The sequence below is a fragment of the Sinocyclocheilus rhinocerous genome, unplaced genomic scaffold (genome assembly GCF_001515625.1).
Source record: "Sinocyclocheilus rhinocerous isolate Xijiao unplaced genomic scaffold, SAMN03320098_v1.1 scaffold604, whole genome shotgun sequence".
Lineage (NCBI taxonomy): Eukaryota > Metazoa > Chordata > Actinopteri > Cypriniformes > Cyprinidae > Sinocyclocheilus > Sinocyclocheilus rhinocerous.
The window spans coordinates 1,080,431-1,100,655 of record NW_015658518.1 but is presented as its reverse complement, the minus strand read 5'-3'; the positions used below and the strand labels follow the sequence as shown (position 1 = coordinate 1,100,655).

The 20,225-nt window shown below is 36.4% G+C and overlaps 1 protein-coding gene and 1 long non-coding RNA gene across 4 annotated transcripts in view; both read right to left on the bottom strand.

Moving 5' to 3' along the window:
* LOC107722474 (thromboxane-A synthase-like) overlaps positions 1-20,225 on the bottom strand; it is an 81,673-nt gene that overhangs the window by 60,437 nt on the left and 1,011 nt on the right. For 2 of the 3 annotated variants that reach the window (XM_016530831.1, XM_016530833.1), the window contains exon 2: positions 18,390-18,521. In XM_016530831.1, coding sequence (XP_016386317.1) covers positions 18,390-18,490 — 101 coding nt within the window. In that variant the 5' untranslated portion in view covers positions 18,491-18,521. Of the gene's footprint in view, positions 1-18,389; positions 18,523-20,225 lie in introns of all 3 variants that reach the window. The other variant, XM_016530832.1, reaches the window with a different exon arrangement.
* On the bottom strand, positions 6,611-8,773 carry LOC107722477 (uncharacterized). The gene is made up of 3 exons (XR_001637812.1): positions 8,664-8,773; positions 7,476-7,547; positions 6,611-7,339 (listed from the first exon to the last, which is right to left on the bottom strand). It is a non-coding gene; the product is annotated as an uncharacterized LOC107722477 (long non-coding RNA).

Genomic DNA, 20,225 nt, shown 5'->3' with positions numbered 1-20,225 from the left:
CGATAAACATGATAATCAGAACCAAAACAGATGTTTTTAGCAGGTCGCAGCTCTATTCTGGAAAAGGGGGCTGGGAGCAGCAGCTCATTTGCATTTAAAGACACAGGCCCGAAAAACAGCGTGTTTCTGCTTCCACTCAAAATAGGCATTTTCAAAATTATATAATAAATGATCTGTGGAGTATTTTGAGCTGAAACTTCACAGACACATTATGGGGACACCAGAGACTTATATTACATATTGTAAAAAGGGGCATAATATGTCACCTTTAATTTAGATGAATTTAAGAAGTTGTTTTTGCAACTGTGCCTTTTAAAGGGAAAGTTCACCAAATTTCATAATTGTCATAATTTGACATAACTGTTCCAAAGCTGTATTTTTCTGTGGAACACAAAGAATGATATTTTTCAGAAACAACACTGGACCCCACTGACTTTCATGGTACAGAAAAAAAGAAATCTTTTGTGCTCCACAGAAGAAAGAAAGTCAAGCAGGTTTGAAATGACACGAGGGCGAGTAATTTTCAATTTTTCAATGAACTACCTCTTTAAAGAAGGTTCAAGTTTTTACAAACCGGCATGAATTCCTTTCTTCTTCTGAACACAAAAAAATATATATTTTGAAGAATGTTAGTAACCAAACAGTTGCCAGTAGCCATTGAATTCCATAGTATTTTTTTCATACAATAGAGGTCAATGGCTACTGGCCACTGTTTTTGGTTGCCAACATTCTTCATAATATCTTTTTATGTTTAACAGAAGGAAGAAACTCATACAGGTTTGGAACAACTTGAGGGTGAGTAAATAATTACAGAATTGTCATTTTTAGGTGATCTTTATGTCTATACACTACAGTATATGTGGATGACTGTTATGATTGACTAACCTCTGTTTACCAGTTACATTCTGCCGAACACTGAATAGATGCTGATGTGTAAATGTGCAAAGTCATATTAATGTGCTCATGTTTCTGATGCCAATACCGAGATGTTATCTGAATGACCCATTTTTGCAGCTTAGTTTCCGTAAACGGTCTGAGTGTACACTTTGTGTTATGAACGTTATAGTACATAGTACATATACAGCACGAGACAGAACACAACTGCATGACGATCAATTGTAGTTCAATGCAAGCCTGAGCTGACTGACAAATCCAGCGAGGCATCTCCTCCGTGTGTCTCTCCAGGCTAGATAAACAGATGTTGATGTAGCTTATCGGTGAATACGCCTGGCCATTTCTGAGGCCTGTGCCAGGGGCAAAGAGAGAGAGACAGAGATGTGCCACAGGCTAAATATACTGGGAAAAGGCCAGGATGGAAGATGGTCCCTAAAAATACCACTAAAATTCACACCCAGCCTCCTTGTTAAATATTTACCTCAACCTTACTCTCTGTCCTTCCCAAATGCGAATGTTAGAGGTCCTACAAGGTAAGGAAGGACCACTGCTTGGCACCGACACAAATATATCAAACCTGTTTCAACGTTAAAAAAATGTATGTGCACACAAGCTGGACACTCTGCCAAACACAAACTTCTCCAAGGCTGATATAGTTAAACTTGCACATCATGAAGTCATTAAAATGTACGAGTTTAGGGTGACCTGTAACTTTGGGGTGAATGAGCAGGAAGGGAAGGAAAGATTGAGACAACCATGTCTGGCTGACAGCAAGAGACTCACTGTGTTTTTTTTCACAGCGAGGTTGGAAGGAACAGGCCAGCCAGTGTTCTCATTAGGACAAAAAGTGCCATAAAGGAGGACAGATACAGTGTGAGGTGAAAGAGGAGTGAGAAACTGAAAAGTTGCTGTCCAGATTCTGGGAAGAGAGGCATTTTTTTTCCTTTCTGGTAAAGAATCAAGATGCGCAAACTGTGGCTCTGTTCCAAAAACTAGTGAGCTGCATATGTAGGTAGCATTTGAATGCAATATTTCCTAACCTCACACAACCGCACAGGTAAAGATTAAGTACCACTTCATCACTCAAATATATTATAACGAATATAATTTAGCATTAAAGGGTTAGTTCACCCAAAAATGAAAATTCTGTCATTAATTACTCACCCTCATGTCGTTTCAAACCGTAAGACCTTCGTTCATCTTCGGAACACAAATGAAGATATTTTTGCTGGAATCTGAGAGCTGTTCAGAAGATGAACGAAGGTCTTACGGGTTTGGAACGACATGAGGGTGAGTAATTAATGACAGAATTTTCATTTTTGGGTGAACTATCCCTTTAATATATTAAAACCAAAACGCTACAAAAAATGTTTTTCTTAGTCAGTATTTTGTCTTGTTTTCCAGTATAACATTTGTAAATTGACTTCAAAAGAAAAATGACATGAGATATAGTCGTGTTTTCTGAAAAATGCATTGTAGTTAAATGAGTTTATGCTTAAATGCGGTAAGAAAAATTCAAACTTGTTTTCGCTTTTAATAACAAGTAAGTATATTTTTCTTACCCTATTAGCAGATGTTTTTTGCAGTGTAATATGAGTAAAAACAGACTAAGCAAGTAGCTTCCTCTTTCTTTGATGGACCCGAGTTTGTTTGTATTTCAAGTTCTGGGGGCAATTATGGAGAAACTAAAGACCCAACGGCAAATTAGTTTAGAAAGTAATTCCAGATGGGACTTTAAACAAAATAATTTTCCAGTCTTTGTATGGTGGATTTAATAGTACAGAAGCTAAATAAGTGTAACATATCTCCGAATAACAGTGAATAAACTGTAAAATTTTTTTGTGAAGTAACAACTTACAGTCTTTTCATTGACCATCTGATGCATACACACTATAAACGAGATATTAAAAACTAAAATATTTATAAATACTAATAAAATGGGGAAGCCCTTTCCCGATTCTATTGGGTTTTTTGTACATTGCTTTGCAAGTTTTTGAGTTCTGCACTGATATATCATTACGATATAACTAGGGCTGTAAAAAATAATGCATTAAATTCTGTGGTTAATATTAATACTAAATGTTAAAAATGATGGCACATATTTTACTCTAGTGTTGAATGGTTATAATTACTCATCCCCAGAAATTTATTTAAAAAATCCTTTTAACAGAGGCATTAGTATTGGTATTAGAAATCTCCAATCTTTATGTTGTGAATTGCAGATTCAGTGTGAAAATATTATTACAAATCCTAATGTTAAGTGCGATTAACCAAGATTAATTCATTTCAGAAAAATATGATTTATTAGTCGAATGACAGCACTATATAACCCATTTTGTATTAACCAGTGTTAAACTCCCTTAAACAGACCCATAAAAACAAAATAAACTATGTTTGCACATTTTATATTACGATTACACTTGTATTGCAGCCAGAATCACCTGCAGATTTTTTGCTGATAATAACACCAGACTACTTTCTCCTTGTCTTTATCATATGCATTCACAAACACTCATAATTACACTATATTCCCACATTACAGCATCCCACAACACTAACACACTTTTCAAGCTCAGTTTACTAAAACGTAGAGTTTATGTAGCAGACAGTTTGTAATGTTTCAGAGAAGGACTTTTAGTATCAGCAAACATCTCCTAAAGCACTCACATTGATCCTGCCGGGCATAAAAGTGCAAGCTATAATTGCTCTGAGCTGCTACTAGTGTCTCTCTTGATCATCCATGACACATTTGATTTCTTTTCTATTGTAAGAGCCTATTAAAAAAGGGCACCAATAAAAGCGCATTGATTCATGCAGGATTAGCCCATCGGACAGGAGTTTTATCACGGCCACAATATTGCCAGCTCCCTTCTGTCGCTCTCACGCGCACACTAACGTGTGCAGCTGCAGTCACATGGACCGTGATTTGCCAGCTTTCCACTCAATAGACTGCTGATGGTGCTGTGGGCCTGGGTGGGCTACAGAGCGAGTGTGTGCATGGGGAAAGCGATGCCCAGAACTGCTTAAGCGGTCTGCTGGTGGGCAGAGGACGAGCTCCCCTGTGGAGTTTTGTGCAGCACCCAGACCTGGATCAGACGCTTGGCGGTCACGCCGCGGTAGTGAGCTCAGGCTGCACATTTATCTCTGAGAGCAGAGAGCTGCTGCGATTGATCAGCTGTGGAAGAGGAGGCGCTACGGTCCAGCACAACACCAAACAATCTGCGACGGCAAGACTAGCGACACACAGCAACAACAAACACAGGACGGAGAGCCAAATGAGTTTAAACCACACAGTACACAAGCACATGATTTAAAAGCAAATTCAGTGTTTATTTGTCCACTATGTGCATTTTAAACAATGCAGAGTTGAGATCATGTTTCTTAGGCAAGGCAAGGCAAGTTTATTTATATAGCACATTTCATACACAATGGTAATTCAAAGTGCTTTACATAAAAGAAAAGAAAATGATAATAAAACAAATAATCACAACAATAAAACAAGGAATTTAAAAACTTTGAAAATGATTTAAAAATTGATTTAAGAGGTTTAAAATGAATTTAAAACAGTTAAGAACAGAAAATGATTATACAGTACATAAAATATAGTGCAATCAGTTCGGACATTTCACAGTGCTCATTCAATAAATGCACAGCTAAACCGATGAGTTTTGAGTCTGCATTTAAATGTGACTAATGTTTTAGCACATCTGATCTCTTCTGGAAGCTGATTAGTACAGATACTGTACCTCTGAACACAAGTAACCTGAGCCAATTTGAACAAAAGGCTTGCTGATAGCATCAAAGGACAATTTTACTATGTGTATAATGATTCATTTTTAAATGTCATTGATTCTTTTCACTGGTATTGGTATCTACTAGAGTTGTGATCCAGAACTGAATTAAGACTGCCCTTTAAATTTCAATTCAGTTCCTGAATTTGAATTTAGGAAGCAAATATTATGCAGATGCAGAATTAACATGGACTGAATTCTGAAAAACTGTAATTTTAGCTGGAAAAGCCAAAGGCAAACTTTGAATGTTGGCTTGACAAAGACTTGTTTCAAAGTTTCATTTATAGATTTATAGGCTATAATTATACAGAGGTATGACATAACAATGGGTTGGTAATAGCATTTACTAAAACTAGTACTTTGTGTTGGAGGAATACTTCATTTCCAAAAGTGAATGAACTGCGTTCAATTTCTTAGAATCCCTCTTTCTGTCATTCCAACTCTACTTGTCAGGTGTAGCCAATTAAATTCAAAATCCAATTTATGAATTAAAAGGGAGCCAGTTCTTTGATTCAGAATTTTGCTTAACCTCTCATATCAATTACTGGTACTGTGGCAATCCTAATTAACATGAAACATAGATTCCTCATTATCGTCTCAAACCAAATACCAAGGCCAGTATCTGAAATCAGACACAAAGGATTGACAAGGTCTCAGCCTGAAACCCTCTTAATCTCAGTAAGGAACACAAATGAGATTGTGTCATTCATGCACAGAGGGGCTCATACAGGGGCGTCCAGTTTGACACAGGCTCACTGCTACGCATTTCAAATATTCTCTTCTGTCACATAATCAATCGCACACAGGACTCAGAGGATCACACAATGAAAATCGACCTGTATTTTCATACATACAGTAGAGGTAGATGATATACACTACACGCTGAAATGTTTAGGGTCAGTATAATTATTATTATACTTTTGATCAATTTAATGCATCCTTGATGAATAAAAGCAACAGTAAAGGCTTATAAACTCTCAAAAAAATTCTATTTCAAACAAATGCTTTTCCTTTGAACTTTCTATACAAGAATCCTGAATAAAATGTTTCACAGTTTCTACAAAAAATATTAAGCAGCACAACAATTTTTAACATTAATAATAATAATAAATATTCCATGAGCAGCAAATTAGCATATTAGAATGGTTTCTGAAGGATCATGTGACACTGATTCCTGGAGTAATGATGCTGAAAATTCAAGGTAATTCGGTCCTGTTAAAATAATTTAAATATCTAAAAAAAATGTAATAAGTCTATCATTTCTTTCAATGCATTCTATGAAAAACAAAACAAAAAATAAATCATTATATCATAGATTTATTATTATCTTCTCAGCAGTTTTTTAATCATTTTTTCTTCAAAATCGATCAATAAAAGATAAATTTTTGATTTGTTATAAATAATCTTACACTCTAAAAAATGCTGGGTTAAATACAACCCAGTGCTGGGTAAAATAGGGACAAACCCAGCAATTGGGTTGTTTTGACCCAGCGGTTGGGTTAAATGTTTAACCCAACCTTCTGGGTAGTAACCCAACCGCTGGGTCAAAACAACCCAATTGCTGGGTTTGTCTCTATTTTACCCAGCACTGGGTTGTATTTAACCCAGCATTTTTTAGAGTGTATCCTTTGATTTGAGTTCCAAACAGAAGACGAAAATAAACAAATTAGGCAAAGTACTTTATCATTTGTTAAGTGCTATACTCTAGGCATTACTGCACACACACTAATTTGGGTCTATAAACCTCTTTCAAATGGATACTCTTCTCTAGCTATTGATGTAGATCATCGAACGAATTCCGTGCAGCTTTTGTGTCAGTTAGTAAATAGCTATTATTGAACATTTACCGCATGACGTATTTACATTTGATTTGTGCACAGAGATGCATTCATGTAGACATCTATTTTAACAAAGTCATGTGCTGTTACTGTACCCAGAGGGATTGTTGAGTGCCGCCATGTAGCTGAGATAACCAACCTACACAGTTGATGTAAGATATTCTTGTTTACCGACCCGCGTCGTCACGCTATGCAAACTAATGGCTGCATGTTAAAAGCCCCTCACTGAGTTCAGAGGGTTTTTTGAATGACTTCTAATTCCTCTCATCACTAGGCGACATGCACTAACAATTCAGCATACCAGCCTTTATTAAACACACAAACACTTTCCCCTCATTATAGCTTCAGTCCGTGTCAGGCTACAGAGGAAGGAGTTCACGTGTCATTTCAGTGCTCAACCATCGTCAACCATTCATCAGTGCGCTTCTTTAAAATGAAGAGAAAGGAAAAAAGGAATAAACCAAGAGAGAGAAGGCAGTTTGAAAAGAAGTATATCTTGCCCTGTCACCTCCTTACTGCTGAAGTGCATTGTGTGTGCAGGTGCACATGTGTAGCCAGCTGTGAGACAACAATAACCAAAAATAGACTGAAAAATGGCGCTAAAATAGACGTGTGAACGGGCCTGCTGTGACATCTCTCTCTCGTCGACATTAGTCATGTGAATCCCTCCGGTTCCATAACACCTCCCCAGGACCCAATCCCATTCTTCCGAGCCTTTCCACACAAAACATGGTGCTATTTCCAGCCCTCAGCAGGGACTACGGCATGTCTCGCCACACTGACTTGTTAAAGATGGCTGAGAGAGTCTGTATCGATCTGAAACTCAGACGTGATGTAAAACGACAGTGGCTTAAAAGAACAGTCTGTCCAAAAATTCTGTCATTATTGATCATTTTTAGAACATTACTTATCATTTTTGGAACATTAGTTGACAGCGTCATTATTTACTCACCCTTGTTGTTCTAAACCCATATTTCTTTCTGCTGTGGAGACAGTTTGAATAATGTACTGATTCCTGGAATTACTATAGAAAGGAAGTGAGGCTTTAAGAATGATCTTCAAAAAGGACATAGACACAATAAAAGTGGTCATGCTCTATATTTCAAACCTTCTGAAGCCATACAATAGCTTTGTGTGAGGAACAGACTGAATTTTAAGTCATTATTCACTCAAATCTTTTCAACAATTCTATTGCCAGAATGATTCAGTCTTGATTTGATCCAGTTCCCAAGTTATAGATCCGATTGATTAACAATTGGAAGCCCATTTCTGCCACTGAATAAAAAATAAAAAGGGTAACTGGTAATTATCTCGCAATTCTGACTTTTTTTTTCTCGCAATTTGCGAATTCACATCTTGTAATTCTGACTTTTTTTCTCAGAATCGCATGATACAAACTCGCAATTGCAAGTTATAAAGTCAGAATTGCAAGAAATAAACTCCCAATTCTGAGGAAAAAAGTTAGAATTGCGAATCAAGTCAGAATTGTGAAATTTAAACTCTTAAACTCTTAAAAATTATTGTTCCCCCCCTCCCCTCAGAAAAGGATTTTATTTCACACAATTATGAGTTTATATCCCGCAATTCTTACTTTTTTCTCGCAATTCTGACTTTATAACTCGCATTTGCGAGTTTATATCACGCAATTCTGAGAAAAAGTACGAATTGGCAGTTTGTATCACGCAATTCTGAGAAAAAGAATTGCGAGATGCAAACTCGCAATTGCAAGAAAAAATGTCAGAATTGTGAGATGAAAAAGTCGCAGTTACCTTTTTTATTTTTATTTATTTTTTTATTCAGTGGCGAAAATGGCCCTCCACAATTAACAGCCGTCTAAACAACTAAAGTTTTGGTCTGTTTTTGTCTCACAAAGCTATCATATGGCTTCGGAAGATATAAAATATAGCACATGTACAAGTTGTGTAAGTTATCATACTATATGGTGCTTTTACATCACTTTCAAAGCTTGTAAGCTTCAGTACAATTCTTCAAGTACAAGTCTGTGGGAGCATTTCACACTTTAAAAATAATTTAAGTCTAATATTCCAAGTCTTCTAAAGCCATATGACAGCTCTGTCCAGGATCAAAGTGAATTTCATGTCATTATTTGGTGAAATTTTTGAAATTGGCTGTAAGTCACCTTGAGTTCATGAGAAATATTCCATTTGTTTTCTTTGGACTCTGATCTTTTAAATCAGGGGTCACCAAACTTGATCCTGGAGGGCCGGTGTCCTGCAGAGTTTAGCTCCAAACTTGGCTCAACACACCTGCCTGGAATTTTCAGGCATACCTAGTAAGACCTTGATTAGCTGGTTCAGGTGTGTTTGATTAGGTTTGGAGCTAAACTCTGCAGGACAACGGCCCTCCAGAACTGAGCCTGGTGACCCCCTGTTTTAAATGAATCTCTTGTCCGAATTATTAATTCATGATTTGATCTGGTTCACACAACTTATTAACAGCTGGAGGTCAATAATTACTCTTATTTTGGTCTGTTTTCTTCAACTATCATATGACTTCAAAAAATATATATTTAGCACACAAGTCATTTCGACCATGTTTATAATACTTTATGGTGCTTTGTTTGCATCCTTTTTGATGCTTGAAAGCTTCAATCTCCATTCATTGTAAATGCATAGAAAACTGTGACCGTTACAACTCATCAGAAGCTTTCCGTTTGTGTTCTGCACAAGAAAGTAATACAGGTTTGGAACAATATGACAATGCATAATTAAATTTTTTTATATGAATTACTATTTTATGGTAGCATTTTACACTTTAAACATAATTTAAATCTAATGACCAGAGAAAGACTGGCTTCTAGCTCTTATCAAGGTTGTCTTCAAGACTCCACTTGTACTTCATTAATCCAACAAGATGCCACAGGCAGAAAAAAAGAAATTTTACGAATTACAGAAAGATGATCTAATGAGAAATTATATCATATAACGACAGTGAATTAATGCAAGCTGCAGGAGGGCTTGTCAGTCACTTTCTTGGTGCTTTATGGCAAAGCAGCGATGCCGCAAACTACACCAAGAGCCTGATGAAAGCGACTGCTGACTTTCGTCACTTCATAATTGAATAACAATTGTGGAATTTGAGATTTAATCTACGTATAACTCTCTCTCCGCACATCTGCAGCATGAGGTGTCAAGACAATTTGGTTACAGACTTTAATGGTGTGTGCTAGGGTATTCCATTTCCATATTAGCTGGCCTATCTTCGTGGTGGTCTTGCAAGGCGAGCGGCGGCGAGCTCATTTACAGCGTAGGGTGGATCTGGGTGAAATTAGAGTAGATTACCATATTTCGATTTATTAGGTGCCCGTCACCGTGGAAACGGAGGAGCGTAGCAGCTTCTCAGGGAGGTGCGAACGTTTGATATGATTAACATCTGTGATGGATGAGCTGTCCAACGGCCCTCAATTAAACAATAACTATTTCACAGGCTGGCCAATGACAAAGAAAGTCAAACAGTGTGTGCAAGTGCCTTGCTGCCAAGTCAGCTGTCCACAGCTTGATGCAATCAGCATTGAATGGTCGGCGCGCAGTCTCTACTTTCACGTTGGAGGGCAAAGATAGTCACTTAGATTGGGCTACTGAGGACCCAGAGGGAGCAGACAATCTAGCAGCACTGTGGGAATTCACTACAGTGAGGGTAAAGAAAGAAACTAGCAGTTATGGATGAGGAATTTTAGTCCAAGCAAACACACACGGAGCACCAAATGCTCTTAAATGCGCTCTACTGAAGCAATAAAGTAGAAGAGGCTGTGCTACATTATGAGTAAATGGCTAAAAGGCTGTTGTGAGGCCTTGACATGCAGCTCCTTCATCTGTGAATATATTCACAATATAAGACGGCTTTGAGTGCCATATTGAACTCAAAACAATAAATAGTAGAAATAATGAAATATTTGGACTAGGGCTGCACGATAAATCGAAATGGAATCGAGATTGCGATTCGACAGAAGCTGCGATTGTCATGCGTATCTTTCAGTGAAGCACGGTTCTGTGATCAGCAGTAAATCTCCATCCAAAGGCCAGAGGGCGCTCTCGCGCTGAAACTCCAAATACGCCTCGGAGAAGTGACTAATAACGTGACTAATAAACACACGACTACGGCAATATATGGTTTGTCTGAGTTCTTATTATTATAATTTTCATTAAAATAAAGTATATTTATAATGCAATGCCTTTATCACTGCTTAAATACTATGAAATATGTTGCGTGCCTTATTCTGTGTAAGAAGCCACATCATCTCACAGAAGGATTTATTTCAAACACTCGACTGACGTTATGAAGTGAGTTTGGAGTAAAAATATGTTATTAAATGTGGTATTTTCACATGCTTTCAGATGGAGCAGCATTTACTTCACAGAGCCGTAGTTCACTGAGAAGCTATGCAAACAGCTTTCATAATCGCGAACGATTTCTTTGATTTTCATAAAATCGTCTGCAATTTTTTTGCGTAACTTGTCAGGGAACTAAGGCTATGTGTAGTAAATTCTGCTCCATCTGAAAGCACGTGATGATGATTTCCTGCTGATTACAGAACCGGCTTTACTAACAAAATGCGCATAATCGCATTCGATTAATCGTGCAGCCCTAATTTGGACTCCGTAGACTTTTGTAGCATATTTTCTTTTGTGTCCTACTACCAAGAGTCAACTATGTAGTGGAAACCTAACTAAGTTCCAATAGGTATAAAGGAATAGTTCACCCAAAAATGAAAATTTGCTGAAAATGGATCCTCTGCAGTGAATGGGTGCCGTCAGAATGTAGTAAAAAGAAGTAAAAAGAAGTGTGTTTATAGTAAACAAATCCATCATTAAGGCATTTTAACCTTAAACCACGCATCTGGCCAAATTACATGTCCATAATTTATAATAAAGCTTCCTCCACTGAAAAAGTCCATCCCCTCTTGTCCTGGAAGCAACGGGGCAGCTTTTCACATCACAAGATTTAAGTTGATGCACTGGAGTCATGTGGATTATTGTGATATTTTTATCAGCTGCTTGGACTCTCATTATGACGGCACCCATTCACTGCAGAGGATCCATTGTTGAGCAAGTGATGTAATGCTAAATTTATCCAAATCTGTTCTGATGAAGAAACAAAGTCATCCACATCTTGGATGGACTGAGGGTAAGTAAATTTAGATTTTTGGGTGAACTATTCCTTTTAGTATCCCTCTTCAACAAGATATAGTCCCTGACACTGAACCTTGTATTGTCCAATCAGCAAGCACATACATATATATATATATATATATAAAATATTTAATTGTTTAATTTTTTGTTTTTTTTTAATAAAATGTTTAACATTTAACATTTCATAATAGCATTTGTAATAATATTCAATGCATTATAATAGCATACATCTTACCCCACTCTTCACAGTTTTCAGAGGTTTTTATGAACTCACAATAGATTTACTAATATTACAATTCTGGCCAATAACAATGAGAGAGAATTCTGTTGCATGTTTTAGCCAGTACACTGAAAATAATTATAATTTTTTTTTAAATGTAAGTGGTTGCAAACAATTTATTTTAGCTACATTTAATTAAAAAAAATGTTGAAAGTTAGTCAACTAAATTTGTTTATTTAAATGTAGCTAAAATAAATTGATTGCAACCACTTACCTTCAAATTTTTTTTTGATACATTCAATGAATCATTTTTTTCAGTGTAATTGAAATTCTATAATAGTTTGTTTAAATAAATTTAAAAGTAAAACATTAAAAACCAAACATGTGAATTTAGGCATCACAAAATATAATGTACAGCATAAAAAAGTGATTTAAGCAGATAACCAATATGGTACTGATATATTGTGCATATATATCTTGCATGAAGGCTTCTATAAAATCAGATACAGGATAAGCCTGAAAAAAGACCCATACCTATATGCAAGTATGTAACTCAAATATTTTTCACTACACAAGTTTTACAATGCAAGTACAATGCAAGTACAAGCTGCTTTCTCAGCGTTCCCACACAGGCCACTAAACTGGGCATTAGAATAAACTGGCCAAATTTAGATATGATTATCTTCCAATTTACACAACAACAGACGTTCAGCTGCTCATGTTGTCAAGCTACCCAAATAACCTTTTTTGCAATGTCAAAGTCTAGCAAGTAACACCGAATCGCAGAGGACTGAACCTAACAGCTTCATTTGCCGATAGGTGACGCTTTGGCTGTCTCCAGTCCCTTCTCATCATGCCTTTATGCGTAATGAGGCAGAAGGGGACAGAGTTCAGAAGAAGTTCAGCTCACTGATAATCATGCTTTCCTCACATTCTGGCAATTGCAAACACTCTGAAGGCCCTGTCATTGTAAAACCCTTCAATCTACTGGTCCAAGCTGGCCTCTTATATAAGCTCTACCCTTTCGCACTGAAGATCAATTCTTTGTCTAAAGGAAAACGAGATGTGCTGGAGTAGTTCAGGAGGTTCCTTTGCAAATATATAGTGCTTTGCCAAGCACATTTAGCCATATTTAGCTGCATTGCAGCAAATTTACCATCACTGCAGAGGATCCATTGTTGAGCAAGTGATGTAATGCTAAATTTATCCAAATCTGTTCTGATGAAGAAACAAAGTCATCCACATCTTGGATGGACTGAGGGTAAGTAAATTTAGATTTTTGGGTGAACTATTCCTTTTAGTATCCCTCTTCAACAAGATATAGTCCCTGACACTGAACCTTGTATTGTCCAATCAGCAAGCAGAACCAGAACTCTTTGTTTTATAAATCTAGAACAGAATCTCCAGAAAAGTGCCACACCAGGGTCAGTGGAAAACATTTACATGATTTTCACTCAATATCACCACTGAACAGCACCATGATGTTTTTGTAGGGACAATCTCCTTGGACCATCTGGGTTTGAGTGTCTTCCTCAAGGGCACAATGGTGATTGCTTCATTCTTGTGGGAATAAAACCAGCAACCTTTCAGTTACCAGCCCAAACTGTAACCACAATACCATAGCTAGGCTCTCAAATTAAATACAGATCACATGGGGTGATTTTTAATTCTATGTGAATCCCAACCTAACATCTCAGGCTGTCTGCATGTGTTTAAATACTTTAATAACGTCATGCATGAGGATTAAGAGTTTTAATAGACTCCTGCAAAGAATCCAAAAGAGCTCTTCTTATGGAAGAGACATAAAGTGAAGCAGAGAAGGAGTCCATATGATATCACAGCAGATGTCACACATCTACTGCAAGTGCGTGACCTTTTTGAAGTTGTGCCCGTTGTTTATGTAGCCCAAAGGGTGACAGATGGGTTCGCACTCGACTCTGTCTCTTAAATTTTATGAGAGGATCTATTAGAATATGTCATCTTCTCCACTCAGCCTTGCCAGTGGAGAGATTCGGTCATGGTCACAAGGCCCCTATATTCACAGTGTGTTAAGTGAGAGGGATTAGCAAGTTTTCAATAAGAGACGAAAAAACAAACTTCTCGGGTTTCACAGAAGGGGGAATTTACATTGTTTATGAGGAAGGAGACACATTTTGAATCTAATGAAGACCGGAACAATAGAAGAAGATCAATAGGAATGAGTGCATAAGAGCGGGGTAAGCTGTGTCACTTTTTACTTAAGTTGTCCTTTATAAGAAAGGAGAAGTGAGACGTCAAACTACACCTAATTATATTTTAGGATGTCCACTATTAAATGAAATTAAAGAGCTGGACTCTTAATAAAATAAAATTATATATATATGTGCCCCTGGACTACAAAACCAGTCATAAGGGTCCATTTTGTGATTTATACATCATATGAAAGCTGAATAAATAAGCTTTCCATTGATATATGGTTTGTTAGGATAGGACAATATTTGGCCGAGATACAACTATTTGAAAATCTGGAATCTGAGGGTGCAAAAAAAAAATCTAGGTTCCTTTGCAAATATATAGTGCTTTGCCAAGCACATTTAGCCATATTTAGCTGCATTGCAGCAAATTTACCATATCAATTGCAAGTTTGACGCAAATAAATAGTGTTCTTATTTACACATGGATGACCTCAGAGGAAAGACTTGGCTCCTCTACTGATTAGAAAGTTTTGTTCCGTAACACTGCGTCTTTTGTATTTTAAGTTTGTGTGTTTGACAAGCAGCGTCTCAAGGAAACAAGGCTTATATTTAACAGTGCAGTCAAGTCTCAAATCAGGGACTAATCCTCTAATATGGCTTATTTCAGCCTTGGGACCACCCCAAAATGCTTATTGATGTACCCTCCTCGAAATCCTGATTTTTTTTAAACCTTTTGTCATAGCAGCCCTGTGCAGAAAGGTTTCATCCCCTGATATAAATCTCCATTTGCACTGTGACAGAATGAGTGAGCCCTTACATAACTAACCTCTTTAAGTCCACTGTGAATGACAGTCGTGTCTTTGCCAGACAGACAGACAGGAATTTACTTGTTCTGAAACAAAAATGTGTGTGTGTGTGTGTGTGTGTAAGACTGCTAAAAGTTAAATAACAGGTACCCCATGAAGGGAAAAAGCAGTTGATCACTATTGGATTCTTTCGTATGTCTATTAAATCTCTTTAATATGTCTAGCATATTCTTGAATCATTTAAATTTCTTAGAAAATGATATGCCACTTTCAGCTAGGCTGCAACAAATAGCCTAATAATTGTTCTATTATTATGTTTCTTTGTAAACAAATACACAGTGGAAAAATGTGCTTAATCGTCAGAAATTTTTGACCACCAAAATCAAGAGGTCAGATTAAATATTACGATCCATTTTATTTTCTAGTCATTTTCTATAAGGTTTGCAAAGCTGTTACCAAAATATTAACAATGATTATTTTAAAATATTTATTATTTGGGAAATAGTAATATTAATAATAATAATAATATAATATAATGTATTAATAAAAGGAATATATACAGTATACACACACACACACACACACACACACATATATATATATATGTGTGTGTGTGTGTGTGTGTGTGTGTGTGTGTAGTTAGAGATATAAAATATGTAATAAAATATAAATATTTAATAAAATTAAAAATTTCATTTTAATATAGCAGATTGAATGTCAATGTCAAAATACAAAAAGCAATGCATTTCCACTATGTATCAGTGGAAAGCAATATTCCACTGATACATATTCTGCAATAATTTGAATTTCATAAAAAACCTTATATAACCTATAATTGAATTGTTAGATAACCTTGTAAAAAAATTACTCCACTTGAAGTATTTTACTTTAAATGAAACTAACCACAGCTGCAGGTTTTTAAAAAAAAAATCCCCAAGGGTTTGAATAGTAATGCAATATATGATGCCACGGGTCATGGTGCCACTAAACAAAGCAGTGATGCTTCAGTGGGATCCCCATTATGTAAGCTTCACAATGGATGTAAAAGAATAAGAATACCTTAGCATTTAAGACACTTATCTTTTTAGACTGGCTTAAGTTCTTCTTAAACCTTAATTAACCAGCAAGCTGTTGTCCAGAGCACTCTGGTTGCTATGGACAACATGAGAAGGTCTTTTTTCAGTGCTCCTTCTCTGTTAAAGGTGACAATATAAATGTTTCAGAAGGAAGGGTGTGACTAAGCCTTGTAAAAATGGCTGTAATTAAATACACTGATTCCAACGCTGTAATAAAGTTCTGATACGGAAAACTAAATCTATCCTTAACAGAGACCTGCAACTCTAATCAGCTTCTGCACTGCATTATAAGAGCAGTGTTTAACTAATCCTTTATTTCAATGCTGAGCACTTTTGTTTAAAGTCACTGTGTTGTTTCTGAGGCCACTTCTGTCTTATAGAATCATGTCACTCTCTATAAAATGCTGCTGAATGCTACAGGAAAAAAACATGCATTATACTACTAGTGACTGGATACAGTTTTTTTTTTTTTCTTGATAAAGTTCCACACATTTGTCAATGTCCTACAATAAAAGGACAAATTTAGTCGGGAACCAATAAAAACGGGACACTCTGTCACAATGCATATTGAGTACATTTTAAAATCACCTTTAGACTTTGCAAAGGCAACCCTTTGTTATAAGTTCAGAGAACACTGATGTAGTGATCAATTCTCAAAGAAAAACAGAAAACAGCTCTGTTTTGCCAGATTTAAAATATGGAAACTGTAACTAAACCTTCAAGCATCTGAGTAAAACATTTATTCTTGTTGCTTGTTCAAATTACAAGGTCCCCACACTCTTTGACATTTCCCCCCATGATTTCAATATGACTATTGAAGATAGTCCAAATAAATGAATAAATATTTGCGAGAAAGACAAAGCAATATTATGGATAGAGGACTCATCTAAAGTTAAAGGCACAATATGTAATTTTCGCCACTAGAGGGCGCGTATTCAAAATAAACAAAAGAGACAAAGGCGTAGTTTGATGACTCTGTGACTGAGTGTGGAATCATGGGAGTTGTGGTCTTCATCCCCACAGCTGATGCAATCCGACGGGACTCGGGCAGAAATCATGTTCACGAATAATGATTTATTAATGTAGTAGAATGATTTTCGCCGCAGAGGGCGCGTATTCAAAATAAACAAAAGAGACAAAGGCGTAGTTTGATGACTCTGTGACTGAGTGTGGAATCATGGGAGTTGTGGTCTTCATCCCCACAGCTGATGCAATCCGACGGGACTCGGGCAGAAATCATGTTCACGAATAATGATTTATTAATGTAGTAGAATGAAGCAGGGTGAGGCTGAAAGCCGTCGAAGCGAAACGAGGCCGCTGAACGAGCGTGACACACGGCTCGAAAGCAGCGGAGCTTTTATTATGCCACGGTCGACTGCTTCCGCTCCTTCCGGTCGTGCGTATGTGTGGGGAAAAAAAAGCAGCGCTGTTTTATCATACTAGATACATTTGAAAGTTCTGTTATAATGCTACTCTGTGCGGTCGTCACCGGTCCATTAAAACGCACAACATATTAAAGCGTCTTTGGTGTTTCCATATTTTCAAAACCGGAAATCGAGGGGTTATGACGTCATTGGCAGGCGACTCAATGACACTATGGAAACCGTACGTATCAATAGTTAAAATTGCTTATTTCTCTGGATTCAAACATTCTTCGAAACATTTGGGATAGTGTAAGTACACAAGTCAGCAAAATATACAACACTGTTCTAGTGGTTTTTGGATATTTGAATAAAACAATCTTACATATTGTGCCTTTAAATAGGTCTTAATGATGGATTTGTTGATTATAAACACAGCTTTTTGTTTCACAAGATGTTAATTGATGGACTGAAGTTGTGTTTTGGATTATTATGATGTTTTTATCTACTGTCTAGACTCTCATTCTGACAGCAACCATTCGCTCCATTGGTGAGCAAGTGATGTAATGCTAAATTTCTCTGAGGGTGAGTAAATGTTCAGCAATTTTTCATTTTTGGGTGAACTATTTATTTAATTCAGTTCACTTATATTTTTATTTTTTAGTACATATTTTACATCTAGATATGTTTTATAGCTTGACCTTGCAAGATTTATATCAGCTCTTAAGGATTTTACTCCTGTCTATACTATTGCTACAGTTATATTCCTAAGCCTTGTGGCCAAGGAATCTATGAATTACCTTCAGCCTTTCCTTCACGTAACTGTAAAAAGGGACCGGAATCTGAACGGGAAGACATTTAAAAGATAAGTGCGGAGACACGTGTGATTGGAATTTGATCAGATCGCGCCGTCCTTCTCCTGAGGAAAACAAGCCTGAGCTGTTTGGATCTCACAGTGCTACTAACTTCCCAGAATGCCATTAGAAATATCGGTCATGAAAAATCTGCCATTGCAATCTGTAAATAACAGTGTATGTGTTTTGCGTTTGGAAACCTCATGATGAAATTGTTTTACTCACCAGTAAAGGAGGCTGAGGAACAGCAGAAAAAGGCACACAGACACAGACCATCCACTCGCCTCAACTCCAAACCATTTCAGAATGTCGACTAACTGCTGCATGATGAGACCTGTGACTCTCACCGCTGGCTTTCTGCACACAAAGAGGAGACGCTGACAATTTAAATGCACTTAAGAGTTCAAAGTATTTGTTATCTACACACTGTAAAATCACAATATAACAGCTTAAAATCTGTCAGACAAACATCAGATCTTATCAAATCTTAATAAAACAAGACAAATAAAATAAAATAAAATATAACATCAATAAAAGCTATTTATTAACTTAGTCTTATATAAAAAATAAGGTAACAATTTACAATAAGGTTCCATTTGTTAATATTAGTTAATTACACTAGTTAACATGAACTAACAATAAAAAAACATCTAAAGCATTTATTAATCTAAGATAATGTTAATTTCAACATTTTAATATTATTAAAATCAGTAGTTATATCTTATTAGGACTAATGTTAAAACAGTTTAATAAATTCTGTAACAAATGCATCACTCATTGTTAGTTAATGTTGGTTAATACATTAACTAACGTTAACTAATGGAATATTTTGGTAAAGTATTACCCAAAAAAAGGATAAGTTTACATGCACCCATTAATTTTGGCGCTTGATGATTAACACACAACAAACTCACTAACATAAAAAGAAACACTTAAAATGGGATTTATGTGGATTATGTTGCTAACTGCATGGAGCATCATAAAACAATATACAAGTTTATTGTAATAACGCAACAGTGGAATTTAAACCTGGCTAGTCTCTTCTGCTGGCAAGTGAAGCATTAAAAAACGAAACAAACAGATACAGTATGAAAACTTCAGTGTGACGAGTTACTTTTCCTACTGTTAAAATTAACTTTTGGTGCAAAAAATTAGTGTAAAGCAAGCAACAAATAAACAAATTAAGTTTTGTCATAAAATATATTTGCAACCAACAACACCCTAGAACTGTGACAGTGATTTCTTAATTTGCAAACAAGTTTTCTTCATAAATATCTAGTTAAACAGAATGAAATCCTTCATGAAGATGGAAACACTACCCCGTGACGCTTGACCCATTCACCTCACCCACATTTTCAGTTATTAAGTTAAATATAAAATGTAAATGGTTAACCAGCTCACAAGCTGCAACGATCAAGAACAACTGTAAAAAGAAATAAAGAGTTACAAAAACTTTAAAACTATAAGAGCTATTTAAAAAAAAAAATCTTTTTTTTTTACAGCCCTGTTTTATATGAGGAACAAAAACTACATTTTGTTAACAGTTAAGTTGAAAGTTCTTGGCTTTAGCAATCATGTTAGTGAAGCTGTCTGTGAGCATGCCTGACATTATATTATCAATAACTGTTAGTCTGAGAGCATGTAAGGACATCCAGCTGTGTGCAAAAGGGCCAATCACATACAATTTCGCAATAATGCAAGATAAACTTTTAACAGATAATGCTGACACTGGCTGTGTCTCATTTAGAAGGCTGCGCCCTCCGGAGGTCGCATTTGAAGGCTGCATACGTCATCGAGGCTGTCTCATTTCAGAAAAGCAAGTAGGACTCTTCGAATGCGACCTTCTTTCACAGGAATTCGGAGGATGCATGAGGCGTATCCTTCGCTGCTACAGATAACCCACAATTCTTTGCGTCGCCGTAAACAACCGTTGTTAATTTGAAAAATGCCGGCGCCGGCAGATGTACACACAAGCGCAGATGTGGTGTTCTGTTTACAACTTACCTTAAATCACCTCGGTAAAAACGGATAAAAAATTGTTCTCTAACAGATGTCTGCTGT